The sequence below is a fragment of the Corythoichthys intestinalis genome, chromosome 6 (assembly GCF_030265065.1).
Source record: "Corythoichthys intestinalis isolate RoL2023-P3 chromosome 6, ASM3026506v1, whole genome shotgun sequence".
Classification (NCBI taxonomy): domain Eukaryota; kingdom Metazoa; phylum Chordata; class Actinopteri; order Syngnathiformes; family Syngnathidae; genus Corythoichthys; species Corythoichthys intestinalis.
Window position 1 is genome coordinate 50,140,899 of NC_080400.1, and position 21,890 is coordinate 50,162,788.

At 41.0% G+C, this 21,890-nt stretch overlaps 1 protein-coding gene and 1 long non-coding RNA gene across 2 annotated transcripts; one reads left to right on the forward strand and one right to left on the reverse strand.

Annotated features, from left to right (window-relative positions):
* Positions 1–3,566: 3,566 nt before the first annotated feature.
* Positions 3,567–11,333, reverse strand: LOC130916972 (uncharacterized). Its single transcript, XR_009063392.1, has 4 exons — positions 11,035–11,333; positions 10,714–10,891; positions 5,231–5,413; positions 3,567–5,155 (listed from the first exon to the last, which is right to left on the reverse strand). It is a non-coding gene; the product is annotated as an uncharacterized LOC130916972 (long non-coding RNA).
* Positions 11,334–17,695: 6,362 nt separating this feature from the next.
* Positions 17,696–20,072, forward strand: fzd9b (frizzled class receptor 9b). Its single transcript, XM_057837975.1, has one exon. The coding sequence runs from the start codon at positions 17,989–17,991 to the stop codon at positions 19,753–19,755; it is 1,767 nt and encodes a 588-aa protein (XP_057693958.1). The 5' UTR covers positions 17,696–17,988; the 3' UTR covers positions 19,756–20,072.
* The last annotated feature ends 1,818 nt before the right edge of the window (positions 20,073–21,890 follow it).

Consider the following 21,890-nt stretch of genomic DNA (forward strand, 5'->3'; position numbering starts at 1 on the left):
AAACCCCTTCCTTTGATGCTGATTTGCAGATTCAAATAGTTAAATCACTTCAGTTCTATAGACCAAGACTTTTAGAATCAACAGCTGCCTATTCACATATTCCCATGGCACCCATAATTTACAGATTATTACAACACAACATGAACAAAGACAGAAAAGTGTGATCCAAGCCAAGCACTATGCCGGCTGTGATGAATTGCTTTAAGTGTGAGCTGTCTCTTATTACATCCATAACAATCTCAGACAGCCCGTGTCTCTGAGATCGTATTCTCGTGCATTGTTCTCCATGGGATGTTTATAGCTTTGTTCCTCAATCCTGATATATGATAAGGAGTAAGTAAGAGGTAGTAATTACAAGGCACATAGTCCGTCGGCGCATCATATGAATGTGTGAAATTAAAGATGCCTATATTCTATGTGGAGGGCCGTTATTACAATGCATACGAAGACTTTACTGTATTATAAAAGAGAGAACGCGCCATTGGAAAACTACCTTATTTTTCAGAATATAAATCACACTGGGGGATTCATTTTCTGACTCACATTTGCAATACTTATACATTTGCAGTAGTGCTATGTTGGTATATAGTATGTCCATCAAAGTAATTGTTATTTGTTTGTATCCTTGTGGGGAAAAAAAAGATTTTTAAAAAAGCATCCTTTTTTTTTTTTAATTAATAACGTTGAAGAATGGCCTCAAGTTTTATCTATGGGATGTTAAATTTCAATACTATCATTTCTTGAATTTACCATATTTTTCAGACTGTGCATCGTACTTGAGTATAAGTCAAACTACACAAAAAATGCACAATGAAGAGGAAAAACCAAATAAAAGTCATATTATTGGAACGATTTTTATTTTTTCAGGAAGCAATAACAAACAGTATACTGTACATTGCAAGGGCGTAGGTTTGCATAGGGACGGTGGGGACATGACACTACCAACTTTTCAGGATGCTCCAATTGTCCCCACCAACTTTTGAGCAAACTAATATGTGTTATATAATTAGTTCAGTTATATAGGTAATTTAGATTGTATTCCAATATGTTGCAAGAAAAGCATTGACCCTACCATTATTAAGTGAATTATTTTCATTATGTTAAAACTTACATTTACACTTTTTCACTTGCTAAATGCGCCGGTCCATTTTTTCCCCTTCAAACACACGTTTGATTGGCTGATGAGTCTCCTCCGCCCCCTTCGAAGAAGAGGGAAGTTGTAAGTTTTTTTTTCCAGCCAGCAGCAGCCACTGTAAGTAATTTCAAAAGACTCCAATGTTGTGGGGGTGGGAAACACACCACTATTTTTTCTACTGAAAGTCTGACCGGCATCAGAGTTAGCATAGCATTAAACTCTGTGAACTTACTAACCTGAAAAACCCGAGTAGGATGCTGCTTAGAGAGAAGTCTCCTTCTTTTTGTGTTTTCTACTGTTAACGTTAATTAAACTGAGAAATGTAGCGAACTCTGCTGGAAGCTATAGAACCAGAAAAACATGAGCAAGAAGCGGCTTAGAGAGAGAGGGGTGCTGCATGAACTCATACGTTGCTCACACAACATAACATTTACACAACATAATCATAATTATCTATGTACATTTAAAAAAAAAAAAAAAATCTTGGGATGCCGTGAGCTACCCACACTAGCGTTGCAATCGGCATCGACGTAAAGAGCACCCCTAAATTTAGCCTATCAATTAATTAGATTCATATTCGTGAGCAATGTAGCCCTAACCCCGTTCACCGAATGTGTTTGGTCTTATTTATGTCCCATCCCGAGCAAAAAATGTACACGCAGATTATGCTGTTACACCGTCTCTACCAATGTTGAGACCAAACCTACGCCCTTGATACATTGTAACAATAAAATGGGGAACAACAGGCTAAATAGCTGTCGTTAACTTAAGATATTAACTGTTATTCAGATATCTATGGCCGAAACAACAGGGGTGAAAGTGGGCGGGAACGGTCAGGAACGCAGTTCCGGTATAAGATTCAGGGCCGGAACGTTGTTCCAGTATACGATGCTTTGATTCCAAAAATATGACGGCAATTGTCAAAACGCTATGTAAAAAAAAAAAAATACAAAGCTGCTACACATGCATTTCATCTCCAAGAAGAAAACAATCTACCAACATCAGATTTACATACACAAGTGTTAACAACAAGCATAATAAAGTGCCTGTGTAGCGTAATCCGTTTCCACCGATATTTATTATGCATTTTATTCCACAGACGGCATGGAGGTTTCCCCAGCTGCTGCAGTTATCTGAGTTTGACAATGACGAGTCACATTAATGTGCGAATGCACGCAGCAAAGCAAAACGCCTGCACTCATTTATCAATTCAATTGGCTAACATACTGACATGTGATCACCAGAGTTAGTTAGCTCTGATTTGTTCAAATGTGCATGTTTTCTCAAACAGCAAAAAAGGGCAATGCAACAGAAAATGGATCAAATCTTTAAGAGCAAGGAAAGAGTTAAGGTGGCTTATTTACCATATTTAGTTTTATTTGATCTGATGGGGAGCTTCAGAACATCTTAGCTGTCAATCTGCACTTTGGACTTATATTTGTTCATTTATGTTAGGCTACTTATCCATTTCCTTTTGATTTAAAAAAGTCAATTGTTGCGCGATCTTCAAAATATATTCCATTTCACTCTGCATAATACAAGTCATTTGTACTTATTTTTCTGAATGTATGTTACTTATATCTTTATTATTAAAAAACACAACAAAAAGTAAATGTTTACATTATCTTCAATTATAATATACATCCTATGTTCTTAAGTAGTTAAAATTGAGATTTGGCATTCAGTATGTGAGGAAATGAGGGAAAATAAAATTTAGGAGATGGAGGCTGGGGTTATAGCTGTTTTTGTTACCTTTTATTTTGCAAATAATTGAAAAAATACAATTTTGAATGAAAATCAGTTTTTGTATGTTATAGAAATAACAGACCAAAAAGAGTTTTCTTTGCATTTCAGTAGATTTACCCCCAAATAAATAAATAAATAAATACAATTTCCGGCTCCGTGGCGACCTTCACGTCAGGGAGTTCCGGCAAGAAATTCTAACACTTTCACCCCTGCGAAACAATACAACATGTTTTGCACATTAACCCGTTTAACTACTGTGGCCGAGAGGTGTCAGGCGAAACGCAAAGTCCAAACGCTTTGCAAATCGAAAAAAAGCACGATCCACAATTGCAAAAGCTTTGCAAAAGAAAAAAAGCACAAATGCAAACTGCCACAACATGATCCCCAATTCCTAAAGCGCGTTTGCGAATTAGCAAAAGCACGAACCCCAAATGCCACAACATGACAACAAATAGCTCGCAACACAACTGCAAATGGCTCGCAAGACGAATGCAAAAAGCCACTGCACGACGGCAAGAGGGTGACCCGAAAGTTTAAAAAAAAAAGGACAACGCTTTGTATATTGCTATATGTGCTTTGTGACCATCTCTACGGACCTCCGTGAAGTTGCCCCCCCCCCCCCCCCCCCCATCAGATGCAAATTTATATGAAAATGATGTAAATCGTTTGTGCCCGCTCAGGCTGAGGTAAAAGCCGTTCATTACTATCCAACCAGTTCGCAACTAACACTGACCCTTTTGGGGTTCCATATGCAATAAGCAGGTTAACTGTTTGCTATTTAAAAACAACGTACATGTTGGTCCCCTTTTAACATTTTTTTGAAAATGCAAAAATAAAGTGCACTGGTCAATTTATGTCATGTGTTTAAATAAGGAAGAGGGGGTGATGAGGGAAATTTTGCTTTGAACCCCTAGGGCGCCCTTTTTTTGCCTGTCAGTGTGAAAAAAAAACACATATAAGTTGCACCTGAGTTCAAGTCTCAGGCCCAGCCAAACCATGAAAAAAGTGCGACTCACAGACCAGAAAATATGGTAAGTGGTGCAAATTCTACCATTATACTCTACTGTTACCTCCACTTGATATATATAAATAAATAGGTTTGACATTGAATGAGAAAATCAAGCCAGAAAAAAAGGCCTAGCTGCTGCAAAATATGTATTTGCTATTAGTTCCTTTTTGCCAATTTACCGTTAAGGTCAGAAATCATATACAATTAAGCGGGGAAAAAATTACAATGGACCTCCAGGATCTGTGAACTGTGCGGTCAGACCTCATGTCTCCCTAACTAATCAGCAGCACGATGTGAGTGATTTTTTAAAAAATGGTTGTTACTTCTGGAACACAGAGAATAACTCGGTTGTTCGTCCGGGGATCATTAGATATTCAAAGATTATTTTTGTTTGGAGAAATGTGCTCAAGTGTACAAAATCAATGCCAGTCGCACTTCTGTGGTCAAATGACCTTATAACGGTTAGCTTAGCTTGGCACTGCAACCACAATCTTGGAAACAAAGGCAAACGGTAAGCAGAATTTGTAGTGGTTCTGTCAGCTGGACAACATTTCACTTATGATAAAAATGTTAGAATTTGGTGCACACACAAAAATGGGCAAACACATCCATACGTCAATCTATTTCTTATAGCATTTGCTTGCGCAGTGTCCATCTGAGCTGACAATCATCACGGAACAAAGGATAAAACTGCAATATTTTATGCCAGTCCTTCTCAAATAGTGGGGCGCGCCTACCCAGGGGGGCCAAACCAATTGGGGAACATACTTTTTTGCCATACTACAATAACATGTAATTGCACATCCACTCAGTGGGTGGCAGTAGTGCTTCCATTTTCACAGTGCACGCAATATTTTTGCACCTAACAAGAGCACACAGCAAAGAGCGGGATATATGAAGTCTCTTTGAAAGCTCAGAAGAGGAAATACCACGTACGTAGCGTTTGGTTTCCCTTTTGATACAGTAGGAGACAAGGAAAGACCAGTATGTTTGCTGTGTCCAAAAATGTTGGCAGCGGACTTGCATAGCAAACGTCCACTAGCTTAAATGTTACAGTATAAAATTCTAACTTTTTATTTTAACAAGGCTCCTAACAAATCGTTCAAACACATATTGTTAGGTTCCTGGGTGAGCAGGGGATCCAAGCACAGAGAAGGAAGGCAAGGTGGCAATTGTTTATTGCAGTATGTGGAGGCAGTCTTTGTCCAAATACTCAGGCGAGCAGTTGGTGTCTAAACAGGTGAGCTGTGAAGGCAATGCAGGATCTGTGAACAAAGGTAAAATGAGCTAAAGGAAGACAATACAGATTTCTGAAATTATCAGTGGCTAGTGTCACAAACTCTTGGTGTGGAGTTGTTGATCTGGCGATGAGGTGAGGCCAGGGACTGGCTTAAGTAGGTTGTTAATGATGACTGACTGCACTTGGTCCCAGTCTCACCCATCTGTCGAATCTTGCAATCAAGACACACACACACACCAACACACACAAGGAGGAGGAGGAGCAGGGCTCAGGGAGCAGGGTCCTTAACACATACAGTGGGGCAAATAAGTATTAAGTCAACCACTAATTGTGCAAGTTCTCCCACTTGAAAATATTAGAGAGGCCTGTAATTGTCAACATGGGTAAACCTGAAACGCGACAGACAGAATGTGTAAAAAACAAAAAACAAAATCACATTGTTTGATTTTTAAAGAATTTATTTGCAAATCATGGTGGAAAATACGTATTTGGTCAATACCAAAAGTTCAAATCAATACTTTGTTATGTACCCTTTGTTGGCAATAACGGAGGCCAAACGTTTTCTGTAACTCTTCACAAGCTTTTCACACACAGTTGCTGGTATTTTGGCCCATTCCTCCATGCATATCTCCTCTAGAGCAGTGATATTTTGGGGCTGTCATTGGGCAACACGAACTTTCAACTCCCTCCACAGATTTTTTTATGGGGTTGAGATCTGGAGACTGGCTTGGCCAATCCAGGACCTTGAAATGCTTCTTACAAAGCCACTCTTTTGTTGCCCTGTCTGTGTGTTTGGGATCATTGTCATGCTGAAAGACCCAGCCACGTCTCATCTTCAATGCCCTTGCTGATGGAAGGAGATTTTCACTCGAAATCTCTCGATACATGGCCTCATTCATTCTTTCCTTTACACAGATCAGTCGTCCTGGTCCCTTTGCAGAAAAACAGCCCCAAAGCATAATGTTTACACCCCCGTGCTTCACAGTGGGTATGGTGTTCTTCGGATGCAATTTAGTATTCCTTCTCCTCCAAACACGAGAACCTGTGTTTCTACCAAAAAGTTCTATTTCGGTTTTATCTGACCATAACACATTCTCCCAGTCCTCTTCTGGATCATCCAAATGCTCTCTAGCGAACCGCAGACGGGCCTGGACATGTGCTGGCTTCAGCAGGGGGACACGTCTGACAGTGCAGGATTTGAGTCCCTGGCGGCGCATCGTGTTACTGATAGTAGTCTTTGTTACTGTGGTCCGACTACAGAGACTGCAAAAATCTGCAGCTCATTATGGTTGTTACATTATATTCTGTTTTTTTAAGATTGTTTACTGGTTGGGGCCAGGTCAGTTGAGAAAGGAAGGCTAATTAGGACCTACTTTCTTTATTAAGCCTTTTCTGTCACTTTTTTTTTTTGAATGGCTTTGTGTCAAAAATCGAGTCCGCTCTCCTTTTAAAGTCACTATTAGCATTTCATATCACCTTAAAAAGTATAGGACAGGTAACCAGATGATCCAGTGCACATTCAACTTGAGACACGTTTTAACCAATGCACTTTATAACCTATCTGAGAGTCTAAAGCTCTGTGAAGCAAACAGCTTCAAGAGCCAAACAATACAGTGAACAAAAAGTCAAATAATGCAAGGAAGTTAATTCATCACGATATGTGTTGCCCAACATGCCAAGTGATTATTATGCCCTGATAACTACGGGAGGGCTTTTAAGGGTTCCCTCAGGTGTCTCCAGATCCTCTCGAATATCCTCTTATCTTTGACAGGCAGACAGATTTGCAGAGCTGTTGTAGAAATTGAGCCAAAACCATTTTAGCTGGTTTTCAAAGTGCACCACCATACAAAAAGATATCATCTCAAATTTGGGAACGTATTTTGACCTCATGGCATCATACTTGAAATCAAAGCGTTTTTGTGTGTGAGTGTGTGTTGTTGTTGTTTTTTTTTTTTTTTTAAATCTGCTTTACCCAATGCCAAATGTGATGAATAGAACTCCCTTAAATTGTTTTTTCACACTGTGATAATGTTCCATATAGGAGGATCTGTGTTGACGCGTTTCCTATTTTGTTTGTATCGTGTTGAAAGTGGATTTTGTGGATGAAAGTGGATAATTTGTTTAATTAATCACGTTAAATTATTTAACACAATTAACGCACGTGCGGCACGACCCACTCTCGCATTGCAGCAAACAACCTATAATGGCGCCGTTTTACTTTTATTTAGAGCTAAGAGGCTGCGTCAAGTAAGTGGAGTAGATACAAGCAGTCATTGGAGCCATGCTATTAATCAGCTAAAGCTTGAACATCTCTCCCACATCAATTAGATATATTGAGAGAAGCGACGTGGGGAAGAATGATAGGAGTTGAGTTTTTCCTTAACATCATGTATTGTTCTCGACGCAGAGAAGATATATCAATTGCTGCCACTACACACAGTTGCGGCTGCGCCACTTCCCATCATGCATTTGGGCAGAACAGTTAAATCGCGTCACTATCATTTACTGAAAGCTCAACAAATACACTAGATGGCAATATTTAGTACAATATACAAACTCACATTTATCCTTTAGTCTTTCTATCCGTGGATCCCTCTCACAGAAAGAATGTTAATGTTAATGCCATCTTATGGATTTATTGTTGTAATAAACGAATACAGTACTTATGTACTGTATGTTGAATGTATATATCTGTCTTGTCTTATCTTTCCATTCCAACATCAATTTACAGAAAAATATGGCATATTTTAGAGATCGTTTGAATTGCGATTAATTAATTTTTAAGCTGTGATTAACTGATTAAAAATGTTGATTGTTTGACAGCCCATATATACAGTGCCTTGCAAAAGTATTCGGCCCCCTTGAACCTTGCAACCTTTCGCCACATTTCAGGCTTCAAACATAAAGATATAAAATTTTAATTTTTTGTCAAGAATCAATAACAAGTGGGACACAATCGTGAAGTGGAACAAAATTTATTGGATAATTTAAACTTTTTTAACAAATAAAAAACTGAAAAGTGGGGCGTGCAATATTATTCGGCCCCCTTGCGTTAATACTCTGTAGCGCCACCTTTTGCTCCAATTACAGCTGCAAGTCGCTTGGGGTATGTTTCTATCAGTTTTGCACATCGAGAGACTGACATTCTTGCCCATTCTTCCTTGCAAAACAGCTCGAGCTCAGTGAGGTTGGATGGAGAGTGTTTGTGAACAGCAGTCTTCAGCTCTTTCCACAGATTCTCGATTGGATTCAGGTCTGGACTTCGACTTGGCCATTCTAACACCTTGATACGTTTATTTTTTAACCATTCCATTGTAGATTTGGCTTTATGTTTTGGATCATTGTCCTGTTGGAAGATAAATCTCCGTCCCAGTCTCAGGTCTTGTGCAGATACCAACAGGTTTTCTTCCAGAATGTTACTGTATTTGGCTGCATCCATCTTCCCGTCAATTTTAACCGTCTTCCCTGTCCCTGCTGAAGAAAAGCAGGCCCAAACCATGATGCTGCCACCACCATGTTTGACAGTGGGGATGGTGTGTTAAGGGTGATGAGCTGTGTTGCTTTTACGCCAAACATATCGTTTTGCATTGTGGCCAAAAAGTTCAATTTTGGTTTCATCTGACCAGAGCACCTTCTTCCACATGTTTGGTGTGTCTCCCAGGTGGCTTGTGGCAAACTTTTAACGAGACTTTTTATGGATATCTTTGAGAAATGGCTTTCTTCTTGCCACTCTTCCATAAAGGCCAGATTTGTGCAGTGTACGACTGATTGTTGTCCTATGGACAGACTCTCCCACCTCAGCTGTAGATCTCTGCAGCTCATCCAGAGTGATCATGGGCCTCTTGGCTGCATCTCTGATCAGTTTTCTCCTTGTTTGAGAAGAAAGTTTGGAAGGACGGCCGGGTCTTGGTAGGTTTGCAGTGGTCTGATGCTCCTTCCATTTCAATATGATGGCTTGCACAGTGCTCCTTGAGATGTTTAAAGCTTGGGAAATCTTTTTGTATCCAAATCCGGCTTGAAACCTCTCCACAACAGTATCTCGAACCTGCCTGGTGTGTTCCTTGGTTTTCATAATGCTCTCTGCACTTTAAACAGAACCCTGAGACTATCACAGAGCAGGTGCATTCATACGGAGACTTGATTACACACAGGTGGATTCTATTTATCATCATCGGTCATTTAGGACAACATTGGATCATTCAGAGATCCTCACTGAACTTCTGGAGTGAGTTTGCTGCACTGAAAGTAAAGGGGCCGAATAATATTGCACGCCCCACTTTTCAGTTTTTTATTTGTTAAAAAAGTTTAAATTATCCAATAAATGTTGTTCCACTTCACGATTGTGTCCCACTTGTTGTTGATTCTTGACAAAAAAATTAAATTTCATATCTTTATGTTTGAAGCCTGAAATGTGGCGAAAGGTTGCAAGGTTCAAGGGGGCTGAATACTTTTGCAAGGCACTGTATATATATATATATATATATATATATATATATATATATATATATATATATATATATATATATATATACATATATATATACATATATATATATATATATATATATGTATATATATATATGAAAAATGGGCCACGCCATCTTGGAAAATTTCTGCTCCGAACTTTCGGTTTAGACAAAACATCATTAGTTGCGGTTGAAATTAGCAGTGTTTTGACAAAGTCAAAATCAAATCAAAGGAACTCACTGATACTCCTAAAATGGATTTAGCACAACGTAAACGAGGGTCCGGAACTTTCTGTGCTGTGCGTAGCTGTGTGAACACCTGGAAGCGCCTAAATATTATGTTTGAAGGGGAATGCTTTTATCACCGACCAGCTACAAAGCGCTACTGTGGATGTACCTCTCCATATGCCTTAAATCCGAAACTAGCAGACAATATTTCAAGAATGTGGATCGCTTCACTAAAATTTAAGGATCCACTTAAAAGATTATATGTTTGTTCTTAAACCCACCGAAGAGCATCATTTCACAGAACTTTGGCTGTGTTGTTGTGGTAGCAGCTACAGCAGCAGCAGTAGTTGTAGTAAAAAACTTATTAAACTTCATTATTACAATCATCATCGTAATATCAATAGCAAAGGCAACAAGTCGTTTCATGTGCCAGATTTAAGGTTTCGTATTTTTGGAGAACATACATTCCATAACAAAGCGGGAGCATGACTCCACAAACACCCGGGACCCGTGATACATGTACAACATAGGCGGAGTTTGACTTTTGGGGCAGGAGGGGCACAAAATGTTGATGAACCCGAAACACAGTTTCAGCAATAAAATTAACTTCCAAGAATAATATAATAATAAGTTAAAAATAAGCGTTTTGTTGTTGTTTTTGTTTCCCATCATTTTTGAGGGGAATTCTAAATCAGGCTGCTTAGGACAGCTATACCTTTCGCCAAGATCGTCATCCATTGAATATGGTACGCCCGCCGGTGTTAACAGGTGTTCTGTCAAATTTTGCACCCCATCAGAAATTGCAACTTTGTGGTATAAATGGCCGCAAATACAGCGGTTACAAAGTAAACACTACAAGCTTTCTTTAAATAAAGGAATATTTACTTACGTTTGATCATGGACTGACATGTAGAAAAGTTCTCAGACACATTCTGCCATGTTAGCTGCACACAACAACTGCACGCCGCTCTATCCCTGTTTATGTCTTCGCCGTGTAGTTAAGCATCAATTTACGCCATATTCGCGAGGAACATGTATGTTTACGATGTTACTTGTTTACGTAGCACCTGTGGATAAAATTGATAATCCAATTAAATGTGAAAGAGGGCTTATTCACCCCCACAACAGCTTTGGGAGCAAAATATTATAAGGGTGCAAAATTTGTTGTACATCTAGCATCTTCAGTGGGGCAAATTGAAACTCCACTCACCATTTTGGCGTTGCTTTCTGGCTTTTCATGGTCCACATTTTCAATCCTTGGTTCTTGCTCAGTAGGTGTTGTCGCTTGTGAAAGTTTAGATTTGAAAAAATTACCTATATCCATATTGCCTCTTCATTCCTCAGGTGGTTTTAGCTAGCAAAGCAAATGACTGTCTAAGGTGCTAGTTGTGTTACTTTGTGGGTTTCTTGAATAAGACAACTTACTGTAAGGTTTGACTGACAGATCTTTAGTTAGAGAAGAGAAGAGCGGCACCATCAACATTAACTGTCCACTGGCGGGCTGTTTATCAGCTGTCTTGAGCTCGCTGCGTATCTCTGACTTCCGTGTGCTCTGACAAGCAGACATTACGAATCGAACATGCAGATACGATTTGCTCATATCATTACAATAGTCACATGATCTGTTTGAAAAATAATTTTGACCTGTTATAATTTATATTTAGTTCATCTCATTCATTTTTGTTGTTTGTTTTATTGCTTTACAACTTTTATAGGCAATATTTAACCGAAAAATTCTTAATTTTAAAATAATATATAGGAAAGTCAATTACATGCAATGACACTTTTCTTCTGCCACCAAGGAGAGCCGGGCCCTCCCGCAAAATCCGCTTATGATGTACAGCCTGTAGTTTCGACGTCTCCCTCCTATGTTACCAGCACCCATGCCTTTTGGTATGGAGCATTGAGGCACTGGCTTGGTTCCACATCCCCCTTCATGAAGACAAAATTCCCGTTTTCGTGTATGAGGACACATCCAACTTTGTGCTGGAATGCCTCAGAGCTTCCTGCTGACGTTTCCATCCACTGCCATAGAGTCAATAAAATATGATTTTACTTGTGGTCACCCTCAGCCCTTTCTTTATGTTGTCTTCCCATGTCGAGATGGCAGAAGGATGCGGTATTTCCAAATAGTGTTTTTTTTTTCAGGGTTTTTAGTGAGTGATGCCACTCCATTGCTGTCAAAGTAAAATAACGCGAAAACGGAAGTCGCAAGCAGAAAGCAGGAAGTAAAGCGGAAGTACCTCGGAACCGTGTCTATACAGTGCTTTTCTACACATGAAATGATGCTCAAAGGCAGACATGTCCAAAGTCCAGCCCGGGGGCCAAATGCGGCCCGTGGTCAAATTTCATCCGGCCCCCAGCCTCTGTCATAAAATCAATAACATCTGGCCCGCACACTGACTTAATAAATTGGTCAGCAGTACTGCCACCAGCATATGAAGTAGCTTACACACTAAATGCTGCTCCTCATTTACCCACTAAAAGGCAGCAGCAACTCTAAGCAACATTACCCCGTGAGACCCATTACACCCAATTCTCTAAAATGGCGACAATCAACAAAAAAAAGAAAGTTGACTGCGACGGAAAGGAATCTCTGTGATGTCTCTGTGATATATATGCTGAGAAGCACACTGAATAAAGAAGTGTTGTTCCATTCAAGTCTCAGCCTTACATGTACTTAGATTAAGGAAGTACATAACAAAAGTGGAAGATAAGCAGCGAGAAACCAAAGCAACTTGGAGCTAGTTTAATTTCACAGCAGCAGTATTTCGCAAGAGCCCGAGAGTCGAAAAAGAACGCCACAAAGGCTAGTTGCGAGATTGTTGAAATTATTAATTTTTAAAAAATGACACACAGAAAGGCTTGCTAAAATTCTCTTAAATATATTGTTCTACGTAAAGGACGTCAGCCAAGGTCAGCCCCCCACATTTTTACCACACCAAATCTGGCCCCCTTTGCAACAAGTTTGGACACCCCTGCCCAAAGGGCTTTATAATAGTACTTGCTAAAGTATGGATGTAGTTGTGCACTAACCCTATGTGGCGTACATTGAACTACATTTGATAAAGTTGTGTGACCACCATCTACTTCCGTATTTTAAAAAAATGATCGAACATTTATGTCATATTAAATATGACATATACTTAATACAATGAATGTTATCAAATGGTTATTTAAAAAAAAAAAAACAACAACAACAATACAACGACAATACTGTAAATGTATCCACATTTTTAATCCAGAAAACATAGCAGCCACACATCTTTATGAAACACATTTTAGTATTTTAATGTGCTGATCACAATTGCATCTATAAATGAAAAAACATAAGGATATAAAAATAGCTATAAATATAATAATAATATGGATATGCTAATCTGACAGAACTCCCTATTTGATCTATTGATTGCCCACCGCTATTTATTTCATGTTTCCTTTTCGACGGGAATTTGAGGGGGAAAAGAGCCCTCGTCCTTCTCCAAACGTGCAAAACAATCTAACTACAAGTAAAATGCAGTACGCTCATTATTGCCACACACTACCAAGATGCAATGTGAAAACTGTAAACAATGAGGTCACAAAATATCCTCCTACACTCTCTTGGTATTGCACATTGAATAAAGTACCCTTATTTTCTAGTCTTTTGAGAATTTGTTGTTGCATGTTCCTATGAAACTAGTGTTAAGAGATATAAAGTACTTTTTTTCCTCAGGTCTTTATCCTCATAGTCATCAAGTAATAGAAAACACAGTGCTACTGATAAGTCAGTGTCATGTTGAGTTATCTTGAACAGCCAGAATTCTATCGAGACAGTCTGCACTTGACAGTCAATTCGGATCTGCAGGGCAAGAGGCCAAAATCCTCGAGTTCCTGCTGTGTTTGAGGAATGATCAAATGCTCCTCGCAACAGCTGTGACATATGCAAGCTCTGCATATTCAACTACTAGATGAAAACAATAGTCTTTTGCTCTTTACTATTTCCGTTTGCTTCAATTGGTGCACGAAACATGGATGCTTTCATTTTAATTAAATTTCAAACAATAAAACAAACCCAAACAAAACAACAAAAACATTAATAAACTGTATGTTTACAGAAAAGGAAACGTTTCATTTAATATCAGCAGAATTGAAATGAATGAATGACTGTATTTAATCATAAAAAAACATATAAAAAGAATAATAATAACAACAACAATGATAATATTATTATAATTCAGACCTGGCATCCACTAAACATATGTGGTTACCATTTTTTGGGTCATGTAGGCCACCAAAATGAACCTTTTCTTGCACGAATTTTGATTTGATTTTCTTAAATGTTTTTATTAAATTCATGTAGCACAGGTGTCTTAAACTTGCGGCTCAGGGACCAATTGTGGCCCACGGAACAATGTTTTGCGGCTCCCATTCGACATCCAATTGTAGTATTTGTGTTGCCAGCACACATTTTTCCATGGCCAATAAAAAAATAAGAGAAAATAATTTCAAATAATAGGAAGGAATTATTTGGACAGATTATGGGGAAGGGGGGTTATAAACAAAAACACATTTCAAAACACACAATTTCCAAAAAGCCACGAGTAACAAAAAATATATCACTAATATTATATGAAATTAATTAATTCATTCATTTTCCAAGATGGTTCCTCATTTGGGATGTGGGGGTAAACCAGAGTACCTGCAGAAAAGGAGAACATGCAAACTCACACACTCACAGGAAGGCGCCTGGGATTGAACACTTAAACTCAGAACAGTGAAATGTGAAATTCAGGGTCGGGTCGCAGGGGCAGCAGCTTTAGCGGGTAAGCCCAGACTTTCCTCTCCATAGTCTCTCCAGCGTGTCCTGGGTCGTACCAGGGGCATTCCGCCAGACTTAGGTTTCCGTTGCACTCGACACGTGTGACCGGGCCCCCCCTCAGGAGCCAGGCCTGGTGGAGGGGCTTGAAGGCGTGCATCTGCTGGCCGGGCCTGTAACCAAGGGCCAGGTACAGTCCGAAAAGGCAACATGGGTCCCCCTGCGCATGGGTTCACCACCTGTGGGAGGGGACAAAGGGGTCGGGCGCGTAGGGAGTTGGGCGCTAGCCAAAGGCGGGTCGGACCCAAAGCTACAAAACCTAAATGAAAACATTCATTCATTCATTTTCAGAGCCGCTTATCCTCATGAGGGTCACCGGGGAGCTGGAGCCAATCCCATCTAACTATGGGCAGTAGGCGTTGTACACTCTGAATCGGTCGCCAGCCAATCGCATACCTCTCAAGTTGTACGGTTTCGCCGTAATTTGTACAAGTGAGCACTGATTTTTAAATGTGTACACCGTACGTTCAAAATCTGTATTAACCCTTTAACACCTAAGCCTATTTTGGCCGAATTTACATGCATTTGATGTTGCCTTTATATTTCAAAGAAAAAATTGTTTATAATGGCCAAGTTGGGTCCCTTTTTTCAGGACACCTTGAACTTCATGTCCAAACTGTTTTTTTCTTCACTGACCAATTATAATCCACATTTTGGACCCAAAAAGACCAAAAAAAATCCCAAAATCTTTTTTCAAAATTTGTAATGTTGATGTCCCATTGACAACCAAACATGCTCGACCAACCGTTTTGAAGCCTGATAATATTTATTCAACTTGTTAGGATAAACATTCAATAGAAAAAAATAAGATTGAATAGTTTTATGTTTGACAATTCAACACAAACGGCAGGTATGGTCATAGGCGTTTTTGGCCTTTAGACATACTATGGTCAAAACAGGTTATATACAGTACAAAATAGTGAGAAAAAAGATTATATATATCATCTAACACACAAAGGGTTTGGAGGATATCTCTTTGTGAAGTTAGGTGTTGTACCCATCACCTTATCAAAAGTATATACGTACATGCAATCAAGCTTCTTGAACACACATCTATATAAAATTGAAAAGATTATAGTGAAGAAAAAATATATATAACATAGAAAAAAAGTATTGTAAAAAATATTGACAAGTAGTTCAGTTCAATTCAAAATTTTCAGGCATGCGAACCAATAAAGTTTTTTTTTTTCTTTTTGCGCACTCAATAAAGCTTCTTGAACAGGTCACGGAGCTGCGTCACACACAATGTCACACAGCCTACTCTTTCGCCGTTTGCGCGCTGCTGTCACTTCTACTCGCTGAGACGGCGATTAATCCAAAGAAGACAACAACAAATACGGCTCATCTTGTTCCTTGAGTTAATGTATTAATGCATTACCTTGCGCTAAGTGTAGTTTTAGATTTATTCTGCATGTTTCAAAGTCGCTCGCTCAAACCAACCGGCCGTTGCTTGCTTCGCATGCCTCCCTTTCATTAGTTGGCGCCTAGCTCGGAAATTTATTAAAAATGATCACATTCGGTTCGTCCTTCTTAACATCGCAACGGCTCTTGGGATATGTAGTCTATTGTGCTGCTTTCGGTTTTGAAAAAGGATAAGAAATGATGGAAATATGGAGATAGATACATGGTCCATGCTGTGTTTTAATGCATATTTATGAGTGCAATAAAAATATAAAATTCAAATGAAATTATCTCCCGTTTTTCTTGGTCGATTGACTTCAAATAAAAACTGGTGTGGACATCAACTTCCGCACTTTCAAATGAGACCAACCAGCGGCACATGGGCGATGTAATTACAGCGTGACGAAGCTTCAAAGACAATATGCGTGAACGCGTCGCTGCCGACACGTTCGGTGTTAAAGGGTTAATACGATTAATCGATTGTGAAAATAATCGTTAGTTGAAGCCCGACTGTCAATGAATGAATGTTATGCTAATGATGACTTTTGAAGTGATGTCCACTGTAGTGAGCATTGTCCCTGAAAGAGGACATCCACTTATGTGGATGCCAGGTCTTTATATGGTAGTTTTAAAATTTTTAGTCACTTAACCAGTAGAGGAATAATGACACCCACAATCACAGGTGGGTAGAGTAGCCAAAAACTTTACTCATGTAAGCATAGCATTGCTTCAAAATAATATTACTCAAGTAAAAGCAAAAGTAGCCATCTACAAATTTGACTCAAATACAAGTAAAAAAAACTATTTGGCAAAAAGACTACTCAAGTAATGAGTAACATTGTGGGTAACTGCTTACTATGTTTGATGTGTTTTTGTTTTTTTAAACAATGGTCATTTATGGTAAGAAAAGTAATATGAATATGTAGAATAAAAAGGAAAAATGTAACAACTACTGTAGCCCAAAGTAGTGCAGTAATGGTACCGTTTCTTCTTCACAAATCTACTCAAGTAAAAGTAAAAACTATGGCTTGGTAAAATTACTCTTAGAAGTACCTTTTTCTCAAAAAGTTACACAAGAAAATGTAACGGATTAAATGTAACGCGTTACTGCACACCTCTGCACACAATACTGTATCTTGTTAACAAAACATGAAATTATATATATATTTATATATACATTACATATGGTATATTTTATGTAGAATGTACAGCTATTGATTGGTAGGTAGGTAGGTAGGTAGGTAGGTAGGTAGGTAGGTAGGTAGGTAGGTAGGTAGGTAGGTAGGTAGGTAGGTAGGTAGGTAGGTAGGTAGGTAGGTAGGTAGGTAGGTAGGTAGGTAGGTAGGTAGGTAGGTAGGTAGGTAGGTAGGTAGGTATTAATGATGGATGGACGGACTGACAGATGAATGCGCAACTAGTATTTACAACTGTCTACAGTACAGCATTGAGTGCAAAGCTATTTGAGCGACCTCCGCCATCTGTGCAGTCTTCCCCCGCGTGGAGTTCCTCGGCTGAAACGTGAGAGGCACGTAGCGACTCCCCTCCCCTCGCCAGCCGTCCTCTCCTTTGCTCTCCTCCCCCTAAACACAAACCCTGCGCGGCGGCTCCTGTGTCTCAGTGTGCGGGAGCTCGGAGGCGTCAGCGCAAGCTACCGGAACCCGGAGCGCTTCTTCTTTTCCGGAGCGGAGCTGACGGTCATGTGAAGGACTCCCGCGGCGCCTTTTTAGTATATAATTTCAATCATTTTGCTTCATTTTCGTCAGCTACTTTTATCTGGACTAAATGTTTCCAATAGTTTCTTGAACGGATTAAACCCAGCCTCCAGCATGGGGAAATAGCGGACTTTTGCAGCCACATTCGTATCTTGATGTTTCTACAAACTGGGCTGTATTTTTCACCTCCGCAATGAGCATGGATGGTTGTCCGCTGAAGGTGGCGATATTCCTATGGTGCCTGCTGGTGATTTCGGGTTCCAGCTTCGAGATTGGCTCGTACGAGCTGGAGCGAGGAAGACCGGCCAAGTGCGAGCCCATCACCATCCCCATGTGCGAGGGCATCGGCTACAACCTGACGCGCATGCCCAACTTCATGGACCACGACGACCAGAAGGAGGCTGCCATCAAGCTGAACGAATTCGCCCCTCTGGTGGCTTACGGCTGCGACGTGCACCTCCGCTTCTTCCTATGCTCACTATACGCACCCATGTGCACCGACAAAGTGTCCACCTCCATCCCTGCCTGCAGACCCATGTGCGAGCAAGCGCGGGAGAGGTGCGCCCCCATCATGAAGAAGTTCAGCTACACCTGGCCCGACTCTCTGGACTGTTCCAAGCTGCCCACCAGGAACGACCCCAATGCCCTGTGCATGGAGGCGCCTGAGAACGAGACCAGAACCGAGGTTAAGAAAGGTGAGGGCATGCTTCCCGTGCCCCCTCGCCCCCGGCAGGTGGGCTCCGGCGGCGGGCGCTCCCCGGCAGGCGGCGGCGGCGGCTCCTGCGAGAACCCCGATAAGTTCCAGTTTGTCGAAAAAAGTCAGTCGTGTGCTCCGCGTTGCTCCCCCGCTGTGGACGTGTTCTGGTCCAGGCGGGACAAAGACTTTGCTTTCATCTGGATGACAGTGTGGTCCATCCTTTGCTTCGTATCCACCGCGTTCACCGTGCTCACCTTCCTCCTGGAGCCGCACCGCTTCCAGTACCCGGAGAGGCCCATCATCTTCCTGTCCATGTGCTACAACGTCTATTCGGTGGCTTTCATCATCCGCTCGGTGGCGGGCGCCGAGAACATAGCCTGCGACCGAGAGCACGGCGAGCTCTACATCATCCAGGAAGGGCTGGAGTCCACCGGCTGCACTATCGTCTTCCTCATCCTCTACTACTTTGGCATGGCCTCCTCCATCTGGTGGGTCATCCTCACACTAACCTGGTTTCTAGCAGCGGGGAAGAAGTGGGGTCACGAGGCCATCGAAGCCCACAGCAACTACTTCCACATGGCGGCGTGGGGCGTCCCGGCTTTAAAGACCATTGTCATCCTCACCATGAGGAAGGTGGCCGGAGACGAGCTGACCGGCTTGTGCTACGTGGGCAGCTTGGACTCGGGGGCGTTAACCGGATTCGTCCTCATCCCCCTCTCTTGTTACCTGGTCATCGGTACGTCCTTCATCCTCACCGGCTTCGTGGCGCTCTTCCACATCCGCAAAGTGATGAAAACCGAGGGAACCAACACGGAGAAGCTGGAGAAGCTCATGGTGAAAATTGGCATCTACTCCATCCTCTACACGGTGCCCGCCACCTGCGTCATTGTTTGCTACTTCTACGAGAGGCTAAACATGGACTACTGGAAGCTGAGAGGCCTCCAGTCCACGTGCGGCTCCTTCGACGGCCACGGGGGCGGCGACTGCTCCCTGCGAGCGTCCGTGCCCACCGTGGCCGTCTTTATGTTGAAGATCTTCATGTCCCTGGTAGTGGGCATCACCAGCGGCGTGTGGGTGTGGAGCTCCAAGACCTTGCAGACGTGGCAGGGACTGTGCAGCAGGAAGCTGACGGACAGGACTAGCGGCAGGAAGCCGTGCAGTGGGGTCAGCTGCAGCAACACCCATTGCCATTACAAATCTCCCGCAGCCGTTTTGAACATGGCCAAGACGGACCTACACGCGGACAGTCCCACTCATGTCTGACACGCACAAATTTGCTTGAGTCCGGCGCTGCTACAAAGACTTTAAAAAGGGACAGTATTTTTATTAGCCATATTGTTCCATGCAGTGGACTGATGTTGGAAGAAAGTGTGGGATTTTTCCTTCTAGAAAACAGCACAATTAGAGGTGTAAATCTGTATAAAGGTTTATTTATTGTAAATATATTTAATTTAAGTTCATCTTTGCTCTCACCAGGTGTTGTGTTTCGATGCATTTATTCAAGAGAGATGAAGTGCCTTTTATAAGAACACTGGCACTTGACTTTTTATTTTTGGATGATAATAAATTTGTAGAACTTATGTTCGACTAAGAGCGCCTGGCTTGTTGTCATTTTGGAAACAATTCCGCCGCCTCCTGCAATGAATATCGCAGCCTTTAAAGAAGCGAGCGAATTAATATGTCACAAGCGACTTTTTATGTCTTGTTTTCCTGATTTGTCTCTCTGGGAATGTCTCTGCAGCGGGTCTCCTCTCCAAATGCGTCCCAGAGGCGTCTCCGAAGATAATCCTCAAAGAGACTCGCTGATGAAAAGAGGGACAGACTGTGGCAAGAATGAATGTTTGCATCACACATTTTTATATTGCAGCAGCAGTGCACATAAGAATATGTTTAATTAATTGCTGGTTTAATCACTGCTGTTGCTCTTTGCTTCCCTGCTTGAGCCCACTTTGATCATAGCAGGACACATCACGGGCACATTTCATCCTCATTGCGCGGCACAATTTGGCATGAGATCTCATTTTGTGTGGTTTCAGCAAGCAGATGTAAGATTCACATTTATACGCCATTTGTGGTCATGCTGATTGTGCCGAAGATCCTGAGCGATGACTGAATAAGTCAAATTTCCACATAAACTAGAAGGTACTATCTTTATTTGTTTCAACAACAACATAAAAAAACAATGCACCTTTTATTCTCACATTGAAATAATCACTAGCCAAATCTAAAAAAAGAAAAAAAAAAAGCTACTCATTGCCTTACTTTCATGACATTAATAGCCCAATTTTGGTCCAACAAATTACGCCTCGGTAATGAAGCCAATTTCAGTTCACACAAGTAAAACCACGTTCGCTCACACGCCATATAATAGAAAAAGTAAATAGCGTTTACATCATGGGACTTAAAGAATTCAAGTGCCAATGTGAATTGCAGCCGCACACTGCAAATCATTGTAAAACAGTGGAGACTAACCATATTTGACAGCAGTGGAACTGATTATTTAAAGCGTGTGTAGCACATTAGAGTGATAGCATGGAAAAACGTGATAAGCAGGACATTATTTTTATGTGCAGCCCCATACAAAGAACAGAGCTTCCAAGTTGGAAGCGGTAGTGGAGCATTTGTATTCCCAGCAAAGTTAAAGTATCATTTTGGGATGACGAATTGTCCTGTGTGCAACTTGGAGTTTATGTGTAAATGAATTCTAAGTTCTTTGTTATAAATCAAAAACATGTCAACTAGGTGTAATGCTGTGTGGATGTGTGCCATGCCTGAGTTAGCTTCAATTACTTTCTCCAGAACAAGATAGGAAGAGTGAGGGGGGTGCTACATCCTCCCCTTTGTGTTTTTATTACCGGGCCATTGCAGACAGTCCTCCACAACTTGGACTCTGATACCGCACGGATCACATTTAACTATTAAAAAGAGGTGTTTTGCTTGGAGGGAGTTCACAGCCAAAGACTCGGCTGGTGGTGTTTGAGCTGCATGTTCCACTTCATGGATGCCTGAACGGGGGCGCGTGCTTCTTCCCAAGATTACACTCCACTGACATGACCCAGAGAGGCCCAGCACTTGCTGTGTGAGACACAAAGCAGCTTGTTCCACCTGCGCCCAACACTTCAGATAAGACTGGAGCAGGTTAGTGTGTGTGGGTTTGTATTTAGTTTCTCTGTTTTTTGTTGTTGTTTTTAGCTGTTTCCCCCCTAACTAAATACACAAATCATATAGTTTACCTTTTTTGACCACTTTCTCTTTTACTTTTAGTTCTCTTATTGGTGAAAAACTTTAAAATTATAACTAGTTGCATATTTTTAAATGCAAAAGCGGTGAAATGCAAGCCAGTCAATGCAGGACCAATGACCACTTATTGGCTGTGATGTGTATAAAACAAATGCCAA

Bases quoted from the DNA above. Each gene is read 5' to 3' on its own strand.
- fzd9b (XM_057837975.1), top strand. From the start codon at position 17,989: ATGAGCATGGATGGTTGTCCGCTGAAGGTGGCGATATTCCTATGGTGC.